The 17,920-nt window shown below is 45.3% G+C and overlaps 2 protein-coding genes across 10 annotated transcripts in view; both read right to left on the bottom strand.

Moving 5' to 3' along the window:
• GOLGA5 (golgin A5) overlaps positions 1-17,920 on the bottom strand; it is a 496,232-nt gene that overhangs the window by 55,639 nt on the left and 422,673 nt on the right. The window lies entirely within an intron of this gene.
• UNC79 (unc-79 homolog, NALCN channel complex subunit) overlaps positions 1-17,920 on the bottom strand; it is a 131,706-nt gene that overhangs the window by 77,974 nt on the left and 35,812 nt on the right. For 8 of the 9 annotated variants that reach the window (XM_083607901.1, XM_083607893.1, XM_083607894.1 and 5 more), the window contains 7 exons: positions 16,505-16,545; positions 13,130-13,158; positions 10,527-10,756; positions 5,768-5,939; positions 4,870-5,100; positions 4,173-4,363; positions 1,805-1,928 (listed from right to left, as the gene is read on the bottom strand). In XM_083607901.1, the coding sequence (XP_083464027.1) occupies positions 1,805-1,928; positions 4,173-4,363; positions 4,870-5,100; positions 5,768-5,939; positions 10,527-10,756; positions 13,130-13,158; positions 16,505-16,545 (1,018 nt within the window). The remainder of the gene's footprint in view (positions 1-1,804; positions 1,929-4,172; positions 4,364-4,869; positions 5,101-5,767; positions 5,940-10,526; positions 10,757-13,129; positions 13,159-16,504; positions 16,546-17,920) is intronic. The other variant, XM_083607899.1, reaches the window with a different exon arrangement.

The raw sequence follows: 17,920 nt of genomic DNA, 5'->3' as shown, positions 1-17,920 counted from the left end.
TAACAAGACTGAAGGGTAGTGACTTGGAGTCATAGAGTTGGAAGGGACCTGAGAGTCATCTAGCCCATCTCCCTGCAATGCAAGAATCTCAACATGCTTGTCAGGTTTCAGTGAATTCCGATCATCCCCCCTCTCACAGCAGACAGCCAAGGAAGTAGACAAGGAAGTTCTTACTGAGTCTTCACAGTGAAAGACCTCTGTACGCTGCCTCTTGGGTTAATGGCATTGCTCCAATTGAGTTCCTCCCCCTCCCTTCCTAGCAACAGCACTTCCCCTTAAGATGGCCGCCAGGAGCTAACTGTCTCTGAGTCCTTTGCTCTTCCACTTTCAATGCACGCCATGTTCTGGGAGAAGGGGTCAGAAATGCTCTCCAGTGATAACGTGTCAGCTGGCAGCTCTGGCTCTGGCTCCTTCTCTTCTCCCAGCACCTCCCAACTCTTCTGTTCACCTGTCCATGAGGTGACCTTCCTCACACCACTGCTGTAATTTGATACTGCCTTCCTCTTCTTTGGAAGCTTCAGGAGGAGGGGGGATGGTCGCCACCATTCCTCCTCAGTCTCACCCCCCTCAGTCCAGTCCCTGACAATGCTGCTTATAGCTCTTGAGATCTGAAGTCGACTTTTCTTCCTGGCTCACAGGCACATGCTTCGCTTACAGCAAGCTCTTACCACCCAGAAGCGGCATGTCCTGTTTGTCAGGAGCTCAGCCTACACTCGAGTAGGACCTTGGTAGAGACACATGTCCGATTGGCATGTTCTCTCCCTCTTGGTCGATTGTTTGGGAGCTTCAAAAGCTTTCTTCCGCCTGAACTTCACAGCGACCGATGCCAACAGACACCGGCACACTTAGGGATCTGCAGAGTTTGCGCATCAACCGTAACAGACCTCGGCAACTCAGAATTTTGGCTAATCTACTTTATTTACATATAAACAAACACGGAGCACTGCAACATGGCTCCCTCTCTCTCTAGCATCAGAGAGCAAAGAGTAAAAGAACAAAGGACAATAGTCCCACTTCACGGAACACAGTAACACAAACATCCTGTCTCCACCACTTCCCACTCTGTGGAGTCAAAACAAACACCATCAGGTGAAAGACAACAATCCCATGACTGCAATCATGGAGCAGGAATTCTAACACTGTTTCACTGCCAGGGGAGCAGCGGGATGTGCCGCCCCACTGGCTCACCCCTGTCGAAGCCTCGCTTACTCAGGCCACATGATGGCACCTGCAAGATATAACCAGAAGCTGCTGCCACCACTTCTCTGCCAGCAGCAAGGCTGGGGGGGGGGAGACTGTCTCTGGGGGTTCTGCCACCCAGGGAAGCTGCCTCAGCATGCCTTGTGAGCAGGCAGGCCCTGCTACCCCCCCCAAAAAAACAGCAATGGGTTTACAAAGCAAACCAAATCTCTGCTTGGGAAGGCAGGCCAAAAATCCAAGAAATACTGGTACGTAAAAGCCATGCTGCTGCTAACAGAGTGTTAATAAAATAATAATGATAATTATTTTATTATTTATACCCCACCCATCTGGCTGGGTTTCCCCAGCCGCTCTGGGCGGCTTCCAGCAAAACAATAAAAACATAATAAAACGTCAAACTTTAAAAACCTCCCAATACAGGGTTGCCTTCAGATGCCTTCTATAGTTCTTTATCTCCTTGAGATTTGATGGGAGGGCGTTCCACAGGGAGGGCGCCACTAACTATGGTAACTATGTTTAACTATGAGGGTTAGCGGATTATTATAATCCTGTTGGTACAGAGACAACGTTGACCTGATCATAGGAATGAAGGGGGAGCACTTACATGAAGCCAGAGTAAAGCCTGCTCTTGTACAGAAGAAGGGTATCCCGTAAACCGACAGCTTATGAAGCCAAACATCTCCTCCATGGAAAAAGGGAGTGGGCACAGCTCAATATCAAACATTTTGCTACAAAGCACAAAAGACAAAAAGGTTTATCAGTAAGTTCTTCTCGCAAGCTCTTTTCACAAAAGACCAAAAGTTGTACATAACGTGAGAAGAATGAAACCTTTGTATGTTTAAACAAAATAAAAAAATTCCTTCCGGTAGCACGTCAGAGACCAACTAAGTTTTTTATTGGTATGAGCTTTCGTGTGCATGCACACTTCTTCAGATATGCATTTGTTTGTTTGTCAGACCTATAAATGGCCTTCAGGCAAAGGTGCCTCTCAATATAGTTTACTGCTATATGAAATAAAATACCTGCAGGTTCTGCTTTACAAACACAATGCATTCTCTGAAATTCGTTCCTTAGGTAAGTCTTTGCATAACGAGTCAACACTTTCCACTGATTCCTATGGCGAAATTTCTAATACATTCCCAACCACAGAATTTTGACACACACACACCCTCGCCAAAGCAGGTGAAACCCAGACAAAAATGATCTCTGATTTGTCCAGTCTCTCCCCCCCCCCCCCCTCAGCTTACCAGCAAGAGGCAAACAAGAAGGGAAAGCATGCTTTCTGTGCAGGTATCTGAATCTGTGGTGCTCACAGTGAGGTTTGGGTACTAATACCTTATGTTCAGATAAGTGAATTTTCGCAGAGCGAATTTTCATAAAGCGGGACCTGTGTGTCTAATGTTCCCTTCAAACAATAGTAAAAACCAGCATTAAATATAATATTTCTTGCCTGCCCTCCACACTAAAATCCAGGGCAGATTGCAAAAATAGCATAATGCAATTTGAAAACCATATACTCATCCATATACAACAATCATCAGATTAATCAGGTTAATCATGAACCGCCAACCCTGTCTCCCTTCAATTTTAAAACCATGGCACATCTGTAGACCTTTATGACTACAGAAAAACCATCAAAAGTAGTGAACAGGACCAAGGACCCTCTGATTCCCCTATAATTTGAGCACTGGCCCCAAATCAAATCTCCCACTTATTGAAAAGAAACCACCGGTGCTTCACTCAATGGTTGAGAAGTAATGAGCACCCCAAATTTCACAACTGATGGATTGGAAGCTTAAAGTATTCCATCTTCCACATTACAAGCTGCTTCAGGGTGCCTCCAGATGTGTGAAGCAACATATATAAATACAATGGACTAAAGAGTAACTATGGGACGCGGGTGGTGCTGTGGGTTAAACCACAGAGCCTAGGGCTGGCTGATCAGAAGGTCGCGGTTCGAATCTCCGCAATGGGGTGAGCTCCCATTGTTTGGTCCCAGCTCCTGCCCACCTAGCAGTTCAAAAGCACGTCAAGTGCTTACCTTCCGGCGGGAAGGTAAACGGCGTTTCCATGAGCTGCTCTGGTTCGCCAGAAGAGGCTTAGTCAGAAGAGGCTTAGTCATGCTGGCCACATGACCCAGAAGCTATCTGTGGACAAACGCTTGCTCCCTTGGCCTATAGAGCGAGATGAGCACCGCAACCCCAGAGTCGTCCGCAACTGGACCTAACGGTCAAGGGTACCTTTACCTTTAAAGAGTACCGTATTTTTCGCCCTATAGGACGCACTTTTCCCCCTCCAAAAATGAAGGGGAAATGTGTGTGCGTCCTATGGGGCGAATGCAGGCTTTTGCTGAAGCCTGGAGAGCGAGAGGCGTCGGTGTGCACCGACACCTCTCGCTCTCCAGGCTCCAGGAAGCTATCCGCAAGCCTTGCACACCTGGGGGGAGTTCCCCCAGGCGCGCACGGCTTGCAGGCGGCAGCCTGCAGCGCGGAGCACAGGGCGCCCTCCGGAGGACGCCCCGTGCTTCGCGCAGGTGTCCGCAAGCCTTGTGCACCCAGGGGAACTCCCCCCGGGCGCGCAAGGCTTGCGGGCGGCAGCCTGCAGCGCGGAGCACGGGGCGCCCTCCGGAGGACGCCCCGTGCTTCGCGCAGGTGTCCGCAGCCTGCCGCCCAGCAGACATCGGCCAGCCCCACAAGCTCGGGGGACAGCGGGGAGGCGCAGCGCCACCATCCCACTGTTCCCCGACCTGGTTTTGGGGGGAAATAAAGGAAAAAAAATTCCTTTATTTCCCCCCCAAAAAAGTAGGTGCGTCCTATGGGACGGAGCATCCTATGGGACGAAAAATACGGTAACTAACTTTGGCGTTCTATTTTCGAAAGCCCAGGTGCCATTTTTTCCCCTCTGCAATTTGATTGACACATGCACAGAGGCCTCCACCAAGAGTTGGAAAGCTTCCACATCCTCCTACTTACCTTAATACTTCCCTGAACTCCTTCAGCTGATTGTCTGGCACCTCAGTCCTGATGGCTTCCAGCCATTCTGGCATAATGCAATCCCACACAGGTTGGTTGATTACATTGTACGGAATTAAGCACAGGATGCGGTTCAGACCTTCCTTCAACTGCGTCACCGTGCTGCAGGACTTGTCCCAGTATCCACCCACCTAAGGGAATTTATAGGGGGGAAAGACTTCATTAAGGACTCTTTCCCCCCCTTCAAAACAGCCCAACGCATACATGGCACCACGCAGTCATGAAACACTACTGAATAATCAACAACAGTACATTTTCTTCTCTCCTATAGCAAGAACAATGAAAGTGAAGCTAAACTCTGCAATTTGAGGTGGCTCAAAGAGCTAGTGATGGCTTGTGCACACTGGGACTTGGAGGACGGAAGGTAGAGAGGCCATGAGTAGGTGGAGCTCGTTCTTGATTTGCCCTCTCCCCCTCCCTGTTGAGTTCCAGAAAGGCAACACCGAGATTAAGGAGGTGCTGAATGACAGCTCGTAGTGCCACCCTCCAGGAAAAAAAGGAGGTAGGGCAGGAGATTGGCTGGGAGCAGAGCGAGGTTGACAAGGCAACGCTCCATTCTCCCCAGTGGGTCAACCTCCACTCAGAACACAGTTCATAACAAGCTACTGACAGAAGAAAACATGGGCAGACTCCTCACCCGTGCAAACTCCATCGGTTTAGGAAGGAGGCACATCACCATGACATCAAACCGGACATCGCACACTGTCTTCAGCCATTTGGTGACAAACTGTGGCTTGAGTTTCTCCACCAGGCTGCCAACTTCGTCATCCATCATGTAGGCCGTGGAATGGAACCACTGGAAGACCATGCTCACAAGCCGAGCCAAGCTCTCTGTGGGGGTGTTCTCGCTTGGGGTGCAAAGGCTTACCTGGAAAACATGTTTTGTTCAAAAGTCAGAGTAAGTTCCAGCTCTCTCTTGCAATCACCCTCATTGCAGTGGGAGGAAAGAGATGCGTTAGGATGTGTGCAAGTGGAAAGTCTTTGGAAAAGACCACAAGGAGCGACAAGGCTGATATCAAGCTTGTGCAACACTACTTGGAAAAGCAGTATGTGAATGTTAAACAAAGAAGCAACAGACCCACTTAAACCCTCCTGGCCCTGCTAAGGTCTCATATCAAGTAAGTTCTGCAGGTTTTGTAGCCTTCTCGGTAATGGCACCCACACTGTGGAATACCCTCCCACCAGATGTCAAAGAGAAAAACAACTACCAGACTTTTAGAAAACATCTGAAGGCAGCCCTGTTTGGGGAAGCTTATAATGTTTGACGGAATATTGTATTTTAATCTTTTGTTAGAAGGAAACCCAGCCAGATGGGTGGGGTATAAATTATATTTATTTATTTATTTATTTATTTATTTATTTATTTATTATTTCCATAACCTACAAAACCTGTTTGAGAAGTGACTCTGGAAAATTACACAAAGTCTGCTTCATATCTGCTTTTCTAGACTATGTAGCTCTGCAGTAAATTATTATATTATAGTAATCTCTTTAGAATCCAAAGAAGAAGAACGGGAAAAGCAAAAGAAACTCACCAAAAACCAAATTCCAAACTGGCTCAGAAGGCGCTGGTCGTTCTTGTCATCATCTTTGTTATCAAAGTCTGTGTTGTCCAAAGAATGATGTGAAGAGGATAAGCCCAGCTGTCTCCTGCGATTCAGCTCATACTCCCGTTGCTCTGCGTGGAGTTCAGCCTCCTTCAGCAAGCTAAACAACAACATCAGGTGTCTCTAAACAGATGCCAAAAATACAGCTGTGCACAAGGCCCCACATTTATTATTTTATTTTTTTCCCTGTTGCCTTTGATTTTATGGCAAACCCCTCCTCACAAGGCACCTTCTATAAAAAAATAAAATTCCAGTGTATACAGTATCATGTTTCAAGAAAAGCAGCCATTTAAAGGAGCCGTCTCTAAGATAATTCATGGACCACCAGCACACCCTTACTGAAAAATTTACTAAAAACAAATTAAGACACTTTCGAATTATCGCCAATATAAATCTTCAAAGACCGGGATGGGGAGCCAGTAGCCATCCAGATGTTGTTGGACTACAACTTCCATCAGCCCCAACCAGCACAACCAATGGTCAGGGGTGATGGGAGTTGTAGTCCAACACCATCTGGAAGGCCACAAGTCTCCCACCCCTGCTGCAAGAAAAAACGCAGCTTTAAAAGTGGATTTTTTCTGAGTCTGCTTAAAAACATGAACTGATGGTGTCATATGTATAACATCTGGGAGGAAATTATATAACCATGGAGCTTTGTCTCTGATTATCTTATAGGCAGGTTGACAAGCAGGGCCTCTGAAGCTGATCTCAGGATCCGGGCAACCTCATTATTAGTAAAAGCAGTCCATTAAGTAACCTGTTCTCATGCCATATATATTCCTTGATTATGCTACATTGCAAACTGGAGGAGCTCATCTGGTGTATTATTGTCCATGAATTGTTTTATGGAGACATCTACTTTACAAAGTGGGAAGCGGGTGGCGCTGTGGGTTAAGATATTGTTGGAATGGCATACAAAGGATGAGGAAGTTAAATCAGTTATGATAAAATGGGCCAGAGATATTGGTCATAATATACAATTTAACAACTGGATAAAACTATGGAATGAAAGTATTAAATTTACTGCATGTACTGCACTAAAGGAAAATGTTATGAAAATGATATATAGATGGTATATCACACCAGTAAAACTTGAAAAAATGTACAAAACATGTAAGAAGTGTTGGAAATGTAAAGAAAAAGATGGTACATTTTATCATATGTGGTGGGAATGTAAGAAAGTGAAAAGCTTCTGGGAGTTGATATATAATGAGTTGAAAAAAATGTTGAAATATACATTTGTTAAGAAACCAGAGGCTTTTCTTTTAGGAATTGTTGGCAATGAAATAAATAGAAAGCACCACAAACATTTCCAATATGCAGTAACAGCGGCAAGAATATTACTGGCCCAGGAATGGAAACAAGAACAAATACCAACGTTGGAGGAGTGGAGAATGAAGCTGATGGACTATGCAGAACTTGATAAACTGACTGGGAAGATCAGATATCTATGAGATCAAAAGTTCATCGAGGACTGGGGAAAATTAGTTGAATACTGGGAATGTATAAGTGATAATGCAATAACGCTAGTGGCATTCAGAGAAGCTCTGTAACAGCATAAGAAATATTGTAAAAAGGCAAAATAGAAGTGGGAGGTAGGTATAAAGGCAACAGTAAAATTTGGAAATGTGTAATTAAAGAAGTTTGAATTTGGATGATTGGCAGAGAAGCCGAAGGAAGTCAAAAATGGAAAATTTAATAGAAATTGTAATGTGGATTGAATGTATGGAAAATTAATAAAATATAATTAAAAAAATAAATAAACCACAGAGCCTAGGGCTTGCTGATCAGAAGGTCGGCAGTTCGAATCCCCGTGACGGGGTGAGCTCCTGTTGCTCAGTCCCAGCTCCTGCCAACCTAGCAGTTCGAAAGCATGTCAAAGTGCAAGTAGATAAATAGGTACCGCTCCAGCGGGAAGGTAAACGGTGTTTCCGTGCGCTGCTCTGGTTCACCAGAAGTGGCTTAGTCATGCTGGCCACATGACCAGGAAGCTGTACGCCGGCTCCCTCGGCCAATAAAGCGAGATGAGCGCCGCAACCCCAGAGTCAGCCACGACTAGACCTAATGGTCAGGGGTCCCTTTACTTTTACCTTTACTTTACAAAGTACCAGAGGCAGAAGGTTAACCAGTGGAGAACAAGTAGCTCCAGACCCTTGGTGCTGCTAATATAGATTATGCTCATCTCTATGTGTTCATTATTCTGCAAATAGCATAATTATTTGGACAGCCACTTTTATCCTAGACAAAGTATTGATCTAGGTCCTGAATGACCCGACTTCAGATTACTGCTCAGCTGTGAAGCTCACGGTGTGATCAAAAGCCGATCCCTCTGGGTTGCATCCAACTAAGTCAGAACTCAGAGCAGGCCCATTGGAATCAACAAGCGTTTGTTGGCCAGGACCAGCTTAGGCCTATTACTTTTGATGGGTCTACTAAGTCAGAGAACTCTCTGTCTGATCTGAACCTACCTCAAAGGGTTGTTGTGAGGCAAAAATAGGTTGCCCTGAGCTCACTAAAGGAAGGGATTGAATTATTAAGTCAAATTAAACTATTCAACGAGTAATGTAATAAACTGAGAAACTCCTCTTATACGTTACTTTAAATAAAATTAAAAAATAGCAATGCAACAAATGGAAACACATGAAATGAAAGAAAACCAGTTCGTTAGACAGGAAGCTCCTAGTGCTGATTAGTAATTGATCTTCTGCTGTAAACTACAAGTTGAATAACACTTGATGTCTCGCATTTCAGGGGGGCAATTTTCCTGGTTTGCGCATCTTGTCTCGCTATGTATCATCCCTGCAGAGGGAGCGATATAATCACGTGGGCAGGGCTGTTCTCCTCCCCCTCGTGTTCACTTTCATTCCAAAAGCCACCGCTCTAATTTTATTGCTTCCTGCAAGTTGTTTCTTCAAAGGGATGAGGGAAAGCAGCAGTTGAAACTGACAAACTGCAAGAGTCAAAGGCTTTATTAATTCCTTCTCCTCACCTCCCCTTCTCCAGGCATCTGAAACAGCTGCTTAAATTCATTGTTTCCTGAAGCTGTTGCCTCCTATCTACTTTTGGTACCATACTTCCTCCCCCCCCCCTTTTTTACACTTTTTAATTAGCGAGAATGCACCTACATTTCCTTCTCTTTTCTTAAGTGTTATTTTGCACCCGCTGAAGTGAAATAGCAGGAATTAAAAATAAAATGAAACAAATTAGCGCCTGCAGTCCAAGGGAAGAAGTTTGTGGGGTTTATCCAGTCTCCTCCCTCCTGCTGAGCTTTGAAAGGATAATTGCACAATCAAAATATGGATACTGGGGATAAATTATATGGTGGCGTTTAGGCTGCTGAAAAGATTTGCTGCATCAGGAGATGCTGCCCATTTGTTCTGATGGCATAGCAGCCAACATGACGCTCTCAGGATGTTGTCAGACTACAACTCCCATCTCCCTTGCTCATTAGCCATGCTGCTTTGGGCTGCTGGGAGCTGAAGTCCAGAAACATTTTGGGACAGCTTAAGGTAAAGGACCCCTGGATGGTTAAGTCCAGTCAAAAGCGACTATGGGGTGCAGCGCTCATCTCCCTTTCAGGCCGAGGGAGCCGGAGTTTGTCCACAGACAGCTTTCCGGGTCATGTGACCAACAGGACTAAACCGCTTCTGACACATCGGAACACCATGATGGAAACCAGAGCACACAGAAATGCTGTTTGCCCTCCTGCCTAATAATAATAATAATAATAATAATAATAATAATAATAATAATAATAATAATAATAATTTATTATTTATACCCCACCCATCTGGCTGAGTTGCCCCAGCCACTCTGGGCGGCTTCCAATCATGTGTTAAAAACAATACAGCATTAAATATTAAAAACTTCCCTAAACAGGGCTACCTTCAGATGTCTTTTAAAGAGAAGATAGCTGCTTATTTCCTTCACATCTGAAGGGAGGGCGTTCCACAGGGCTGGCGCCACTACCAAGAAGGCCCTGTGTCTGGTTCCCTGTAACCTCACTTCTCGCAATGAGGGAACCGCCAGAAGGCCCTCGGCACTGGATCTCAGTGTCCGGGCTGAACGATGGGGGTGGAGACGCTCCTTCAGGTATACAGGACCGAGGCCGTTTAGGGCTTTAAAGGTCAGCACCAACACTTTGAATTGTGCTCGGCAACGTACTGGGAGCCAATGCAGATCCCTCAGGACCAGTGTTATGTGATCCCGGCGGCCACTCCCAGTCACCAGTCTAGCTGCCGCATTCTGGATTAATTGCAGTTTCCGGGTCACCTTCAAAGGTAGCCCCACGTAGAGCGCATTGCAGTAGTCCAAGCGGGAGATAACTAGAGCATGCACCACTCTGGCAAGACAGTCCGTAGGCAGGTAGGGTCTTAGCCTGCGTACCAGATGGAGCTGGTAGACAGCCACCCTGGACACAGAATGAGCCACTGGTGTGCTTTTGAACTGCTAGGTTGGCAGAAGCTGGGACGGAGCAATGGGAGTTGACCCCGTTGCAGGGATTTGAACCACCGACCTTTTGTTCGGCAAGCTCAAGAGACTCAGTGGTTTGGACCACAGTGCCACCCGCTACCATGTTGAGCTCTAAGAGCTTAGAATGATTTCCATGCACGGATGGGAGAGGGAACGGGACAGACAAGAGCAGGATTTGGGTTCCGCGTGTGTTCACCTGCCTGCTGTGGGTTACCTGATAACAGCTTCCACAGTACAAACTAGCTCCTCAGCCCCACACTCCCGAGTGTTGATAGGAGGCGGTGATGTCTGGTAGAGATGCGTCTCGGCCGTTGCCCCAACTTCACTGCTGTGGTGGTTGGAGTGGCATCGTTTGCAGTAGCGCACCGGCCTGTTCCCATGGCGACCGCAGCAGCCGGCAGAGAAACACGTGACAACAGCCCTCCTAACATGCGAGCTACAGTTCTGGAAAGAAGCAATGTAAGTGTCATTAAGCCCATCATGGTGACTGAGAAGAATCAAAGAGCTATCTATTCAAAGAATTAGCAGCTTATCCAGCAGGAGGGAGAGAAACACATATGTGTGTAGTTTGAATTTAAGTAAAGGTAAAGGGACCCCTGGCCGTTAAGTCCAGTCGTGGACGACTCTGGGGTTGGGCTCATCTTGCTTTACTGGCTGAGGGAGCTGGCATTTGTCCGCAGACAGCTTCCGGGTCATGTGGCCAGCATGACTAAACCGCTTCTGGCAAACCAGAGCAGCGCACGGAAAAACCGTTTACCTTCCCGCCAGAGTGGTACCTATTTATCTACTTGCACTTTGACGTGCTTTCAAACTGCTAAGTTGGCAGGGGAAGTTTACTTGGATGTGATTTGGTGAAATCGGCTGGCTTGACTTGTGAAATGAGCGTTCTGCAGGAGCAGAACATGGGTTTCAAATGACTGGCTTTTTTAGCAGCCATTTTGTGACTGGCTGTGCCCTCCCACATGGCACCCATTTTGTGGCGACACACAGCACTTATGCAAAATTCCAAGTGTGCCCTCCGAAACACTAAATCATACCCCCTGGTCAATGTGTGCGTTTTAAAAGATGGTTGGTGAATACTTACTGTAAATAACATCATTTAAATTCATTTTATCAAAATCAGTAGGGCTTATTTCAGAGAAAATAAGCTTAGGATGGTGCATGGTATTAATGCAAGTGAATTCCAATTTTTTTGGAGGGTGTATATATTTCAGTTTTAGCGACATGGAATCTTACAGGAGGAGGAGGAGGAGGAGTTTGGATTTGATATCCCGCCTTTCACTCCCCTTCAGGAGTCTCAAAGCGGCTAACATTCTCCTTTCCCTTCCTCCCCCACAACAAACACTCTGTGAGGTGAGTGGGGCTGAGAGACTTCAAAGAAATGTGACTGGCCCAAGGTCACCCAGCAGCTGCATGTGGAGGAGCAGAGACTCGAACCCGGTTCCCCAGATTACAAGACTACTGCTCTTAACCACTACACCACACTGGCTCTCTGTTGTCAAATGCATATGTTTTATGAAATTATAACATTGGCATTTTCTCCTTTTTATAGCACATGGTAAAATGAGGACCCTTCAGCATTCTGCTCCCAGGCTTCTCAGTCAAGATCTCCACTAAACATTTAAAACATATTCAACACACATTTAAGGCATCTGAGTTCCCCCAAATAATTCTGGGAGCTGCAAGTTGTTAAAGGCACTGGAAATGGTAGCTTTGTGAGGGGGGAAACAACAATTTCTAGGATTATCTGGGCAAAGTAATGTGATTTATGTGTGTGCTGAATATGCTTTGAATGTGTAGTGTGGAACTACCATGATGACTTTAAAAAGCCCAGAGTGCAGGAGGTAACTGGCTCTACTCCCTGGGCCACCATTTTGCAACTGGCTGCTCCCACAATTTCATACATGGCTCCGCTTGGTTGATGTTGAGGTACTATTTTTTTAAAAAAAATAAAGCAGACCCCACAAGTCTGCCATACACAATGAAACAAGGAACTGTGAACAAAATATCTCATTTCCTCTTGCCATCTTCAGTCTCCTGCTCTAGGGTGGACTCTAGACACATATAAAAAAACATACTGTGAAAATGCTTTTTAAAAACCGTTTTGAAAAATATGTTGAATTTGCCATAAGCTCACCATCGCCATCTAGTGTCAATTTCGTATAATGCCCTTAAAACGCACTTAAAATGTTGTATTTGCAGCTGTATAGCTGTGTCCTAGGTCTAATTGTGCCACAATTCCTTTATGTCATGGCATGTGGTAGGGAAAGGTAAGCAGTGTCTTGATCTTGTGGTGTTTTTTTTTAAATAAGAAGGCCATACTTTGATAGAATAGTAGTGACAACTCCAAGATGCAAAGCCTGGCTGAAGCAATTCCAGTTTGAGCAAACGAGAACAAATTGTTCATTTGAGGCGCTAAAAGGAATCACTAGATGAAAATAAATTTGTAGGCATGCTTCATTTTGTTCTGCTGAAGCCTTTAAATTATCCTTGTAATCTCCATTCATTCCTACGGGCCTCGTGCCACAGCAATTATTTGTGGATTGCACTCACACCGAACTGCGCAAGGTGAAATGAATGGCAACAAGGCAGCGCTTGAAAATAGCCACTGAATATCAACGCCAAGTAATCAGAAGCACAATGTCAACACGTTCCAGCAACATTCCACAGACTCCAATACGACAGAACCCTCTATCTCTTAACCAAAAACGACGACAATGGGAGAATATTTGCACTGCGTGTGACGACGAGATGAAATCACAGACAAAAATAAAAAGCTGAGAGTGATGCCCCATCACATAGATGGAAGAGTCTTACCTTCTTTTGACATATAGCAGAAATTTCGGCTGTAATGGGAAGGTAAACGGAATATCAAAACAGTTATGATCACTCCTTTGACAGGCTGATCTGGGGCCTTACAAGATATTCTAGAGAAAATGGAATTATGAGGTGGTGATAGTGTGACCATCAAAAATCTCGTTTGCCTGTTCAGCACATTTATGTCTCCTAATAGCAGTTTCTGGGGATCGTGAACAGGAGAGTTGTATTGCACTAATGCCTCCATTTACATAGATGTCTGGCTGGAGACTTTGAGAACAGAATGCTGGACTAGATGGGCCTCTGGTTTGATCCAGCAGAGCTTCTCTTATTATGTGTGTGCTGGAAACAGAACGCTAGCCATATAGAATGCTTCCAAAATGGGGCACCTCTTGTAGTTCTGTTCGCAAAGCTAAGCAGGTTTAGGCTTTGCAAGTATCTAGAATGGGACGTCTTTTGTAATTCAGAGCTTCTTTCTCTTACAGTTCTAAAACATGGCAGGTGTTCCCTGCTTCCCACCTGCATGGAAATGGTAAATTATTCTGGCCAGTCCAACGCAATGAGTAGTAGCATGACCCTGTTCTCCATACAGAGGTAGAAGCCAGAGAATTCATTGGAGCAATATGTGTGACACAGCAGCTAAAAAAGCCAATGCAATTCTGGGCTGCATCAATAGGAGTATAGCATCTAGATCAAGGGAAGTAATAGTGCCACTGTATTCTGCTCTGGTCAGACCTCACCTGGAGTACTGTGTCCAGTTCTGGGCACCACAGTTCAAGAAGGACACTGACAAACTGGAACGTGTCCAGAGGAGGGCAACCAAAATGGTCAAAGGCCTGGAAACGATGCCTTATGAGGAACGGCTAAGGGAGCTGGGCATGTTTGGCCTGGAGAAGAGGAGGTTAAGGGGTGATATGATAGCCATGTTCAAATATATAAAAGGATGTCACATAGAGGAGGGAGAAAGGCTGTTTTCTGCTGCTCCAGAGAAGCGGACACGGAGCAATGGATCCAAACTACAAGAAAGAAGATTAAACCTAAACATTAGGAAGAACTTCCTGACAGGAAGAGCTGTTCGACAGTGGAATTTGCTGCCAAGCAGTGTGGTGGAGTCTCCTTCTTTGGAGGTCTTTAAGCAGAGGCTTGACAACCATATGTCAGGAGTGCTCTGATGGTGTTTCCTGCTTGGCAGGGGGTTGGACTCAATGGCCCTTGTGGTCTCTTCCAACTCTATGATTCTATGATTCTAATATGCACAAGAAGAGATGCACAGATGGTAAAAGTAGTCTGAGCCAAGAGAAGAGCTGGAATAGAGAGTGCCGCTAAATTCTGGGTTCATAATAAATTGTTAGGCCTCCGTGGAGTAGAACTCCTGGCACCAGACTCAGGGCTTACTAGAATTTGGATTTCACCACAAGAAGCACTGGCTGAACTCACAACAAATTACCCAAAAAATGTTCAGGGTTAGTGAAATACACAAAAACAGGATCAGCACCAGAGGGTGTCAAGACCTAGAATTTGCCAGGTTCCAGAATAGTGCTACCATTTCTGCTTTGCACAAAACACCCAATTCTGGAACCAGCACTGCATGAAGATTACTATACTATACTATACTATACTATACTATACTATACTATACTATAATTAATATGCAGTGCTATTTTTCTAGAAAAAGAGGTGCCAGAACTCAACATGAACACCTCCCTTATTCTCTTAGAATGTCAATGGCGCCCACCTGAGAGGTGCCGGAACCGAGTTCCGGTGAGTTCTGACTGAAAAAAGAGACGTGTGGCTCAGGCGCGCTGCAGGCCAGGCCCAGCGTTCACCCCCCTCAGGGATGAGACCCAGGGCAGCCTGCACCCACCGCTCCCCCCTTCCTACGCCACCAATCCAGCCTGTATTTGTTGCAATCAGAGCTGCTTCCTTTCTGCTGCTGTTCAACTTCCCGCGCAGAATACACGATTCATCTCACTGTGCACTATTTAATGTAAGTTAGGTAACTTACACCACATTCATTTCAATGGAAAGCAAATGTTAAAACAATGTCAAAAACGTAACTAATTATGTGCCTAACATCAATCTACAAATGGCTGACACTGAATCTGCTCCCCCGAGGAATAGTCCCACTGATCCTCTGCGACCAGTTCCAGTCAGGCTGGCAGACAGCAGTCCTGAACACCCTTCAGAAACTGGGTTTTGCCCCTCAAGCCCTTCTAAGCCTGGGGTTGGGCCAGGCAAAAGCTACAGTCAGGCAAAGAATCATAGACACCGATAGACAATGGGACTGCTCAAGGTGCCCCGACTATAAAATTGGAGAAATCAAGAGATATATAGCAGCACCGGCAGCATATCTCTTCTTTCTCGTATCTAAAAATGCAAGAAGGGCCTTTACACTTGCCAGAAGCTCGGCCCTGCCCTCGCCGGTCCTGGATAGAGCCTTTAAAAAAGTCCCATATGCTCAGAGACTTTACGCCAGTCCATTGGGGGGGTAGGAAGCCCAGAGCACATGTTCTTTAGATGTCCCTTTCATGAAGGGGCACGTGGTAAGACCATTGATCCCCTGCTGGTGAGGCTCGCTGACCTCCCGGAAAAGCAAAAATTCGACCTTTTTCTGTTAGGCAAAGATCAGAAGACAACCCAGATGGTCGCCAGATTCTGTGTACAGATCTATAGGCGTAGACCACCTCCCAACTCAAACTAGTTCATTAAGAAAATCCCCAAACTCGGTTCTATGGGTGACTGTGGATCGGCTCCCTGCGGTAGTTTATTGTTGTACATTATTTTTAAATTTATTGTTGTACATTGTTTTAATTGTTTGTTTTCTTTCTGTGACTGTACCCCAAAGTGTGTTTTATAAGCTGGTCTCCAACCGTAATAAATTATCTATCTACCTATCTATCTAATTATGTATAGATGGTGCACTTAAAAGCAACAATGTGAATGAGTCATATTTGTTTGACTGATTTCCATTTCGGAAACTGAACTGCTGCTATTTCCGCTTCCTTTCCCACTTTTGCCTGGATTCTCTGGCATCTTTAACTTCAACTCTGATCATTCCTGAACTAATGTCAGCTCAAACCATTTGCCCATCTAGTCCAGTATTGCCTGCTCAGACTGGCATCAGCTCTCCGGGGTCTCAAACAGAGGGTCTTCCCCATCACCTGCTGCCTGATTTTTGAAACTGGAGGTGCTGGGGATTTGAACTCGGGGCCTCCTGCATGCATGCCACGTTCTCTACCCCCGAACTACGATACAGGGGCTTGGTTTGAATGACCTTTGAGCACCCTTAGAATCCCACAATTCTATGATTCTATAAAAACTCCCATATCACGGTATTGCCATTAGTACTTGCTATCCAACTTTAAATGGTCTTACCTTGTGGTAAAAGAACATCAATCAACCATTCACTGTGATCCCTTAAAAGGAAAGGAAAGAATCAGAGTAGTTTATGATGTGTTTTCCCTACCACCACCACCAAAATAAAATAAAATAAAATAAAATATGAAAAAGCCATTTTTAAACTGTGCAGGCTGGGCTCCTCCTGATTATGGATAGTATCTATCTCTGTAATTTTTACTTCTGAACTGGACTACTTTGTCACATTGCATTTATCGCACATTACTGCTGTACTGATGTCAGGTCTGCTATGTTCTACCCATTTTTTGCAGCTTATATTGAAAATTCTCAATTAGATGAAGAAATACAGAGCACCTTTGACTATCTTCAGATGGCTACGAGTTGGTCCCAACATAAAAAGAGAACAAACAGCTCCACCGTCTAATTCGCTTGTTCCTGCTTAAAAGCCAGACCTCCTAGCAAATTTAATTATTTTCACTTCAGGTTTAAATCAAAGATGACTTCAACACCAAGGTGACTTCTATAAAATTAAATTACCTTTCCCCCCCTTCTGCAAATGGCCTCGCTGTGATGCCAAGGCCGCTATAAAGCAGCAGGCAAAAATAAGAAGTGCACCTTCTGGTCTAATTTTTAGTAAATGTGCATTTCTTTGCCCTAAATTTTTATTATTATTGGACTCTGAAACTAAGGGAAAACACTATCAAAGCGGTGAAGCCACGGTGTATTTTAAAATGTGCTTCTCTAAACCGCAACCCGCCAAACTGAGCGGCAACCACTGTTACGATTTTATTACACTATAAAAATGCTCACTTCTAAATGTCTCGCGGAAGGCAATAACAACGCCTTGTTGAGATGGAAAGTCGTGTTATCCCTTCCCTGTAATAACTGATGCATGGAGAAGAATTACATGATTTTGTGCCAAAGTTTACAACCTAATCCTGTACAGCCAAGGTTGGGTGGTAGATAGATTACTGCGATGCGCTCTTTGTGGGGCTGCCCTTGAGGTTGGTCCAAAAGGTGCAGTTAGTGTGAAATGCAGTACCTTGAATGCTCACTGGGGCCAGCATGTTACGCTGCTGCTCAAAGAATTGCACTGGCTGCCAACTGACTACCAGGTTTCAAGGTGCTAGTTCTGGTGTATAATGTCTAATACAGCTTGGGACTAGGATACCTGAAATATTTTCTCACCCCTTATCTCAATCACTGCACTCTAAAGATGAGGGCCTCCCACAGGTACAGGGGAACCTCAGTTTTCGAGTGTCTCGGAAGCCCAACATTTCGGAACCTGGACGCCGAAAACCCAGAAGTGATTGCTTCCGTTTTTGAACGCGCCTCGGAAGTCGAACGGCTTCCAAGGCACGTTTCTCAATTTTCACCATTGAAACTGCCGACAGCCCTTTGCACCTCGGTTGTCGAATGTTTCAGAAGTCCAAC

Source organism: Podarcis filfolensis, assembly GCF_964270895.1.
Source record: "Podarcis filfolensis genome assembly, chromosome: 1".
Taxonomy (NCBI): Eukaryota; Metazoa; Chordata; class Lepidosauria; order Squamata; family Lacertidae; genus Podarcis; species Podarcis filfolensis.
Note: the sequence above shows the minus strand (reverse complement) of the source record. Positions and strands in the feature narration are given on the sequence as shown.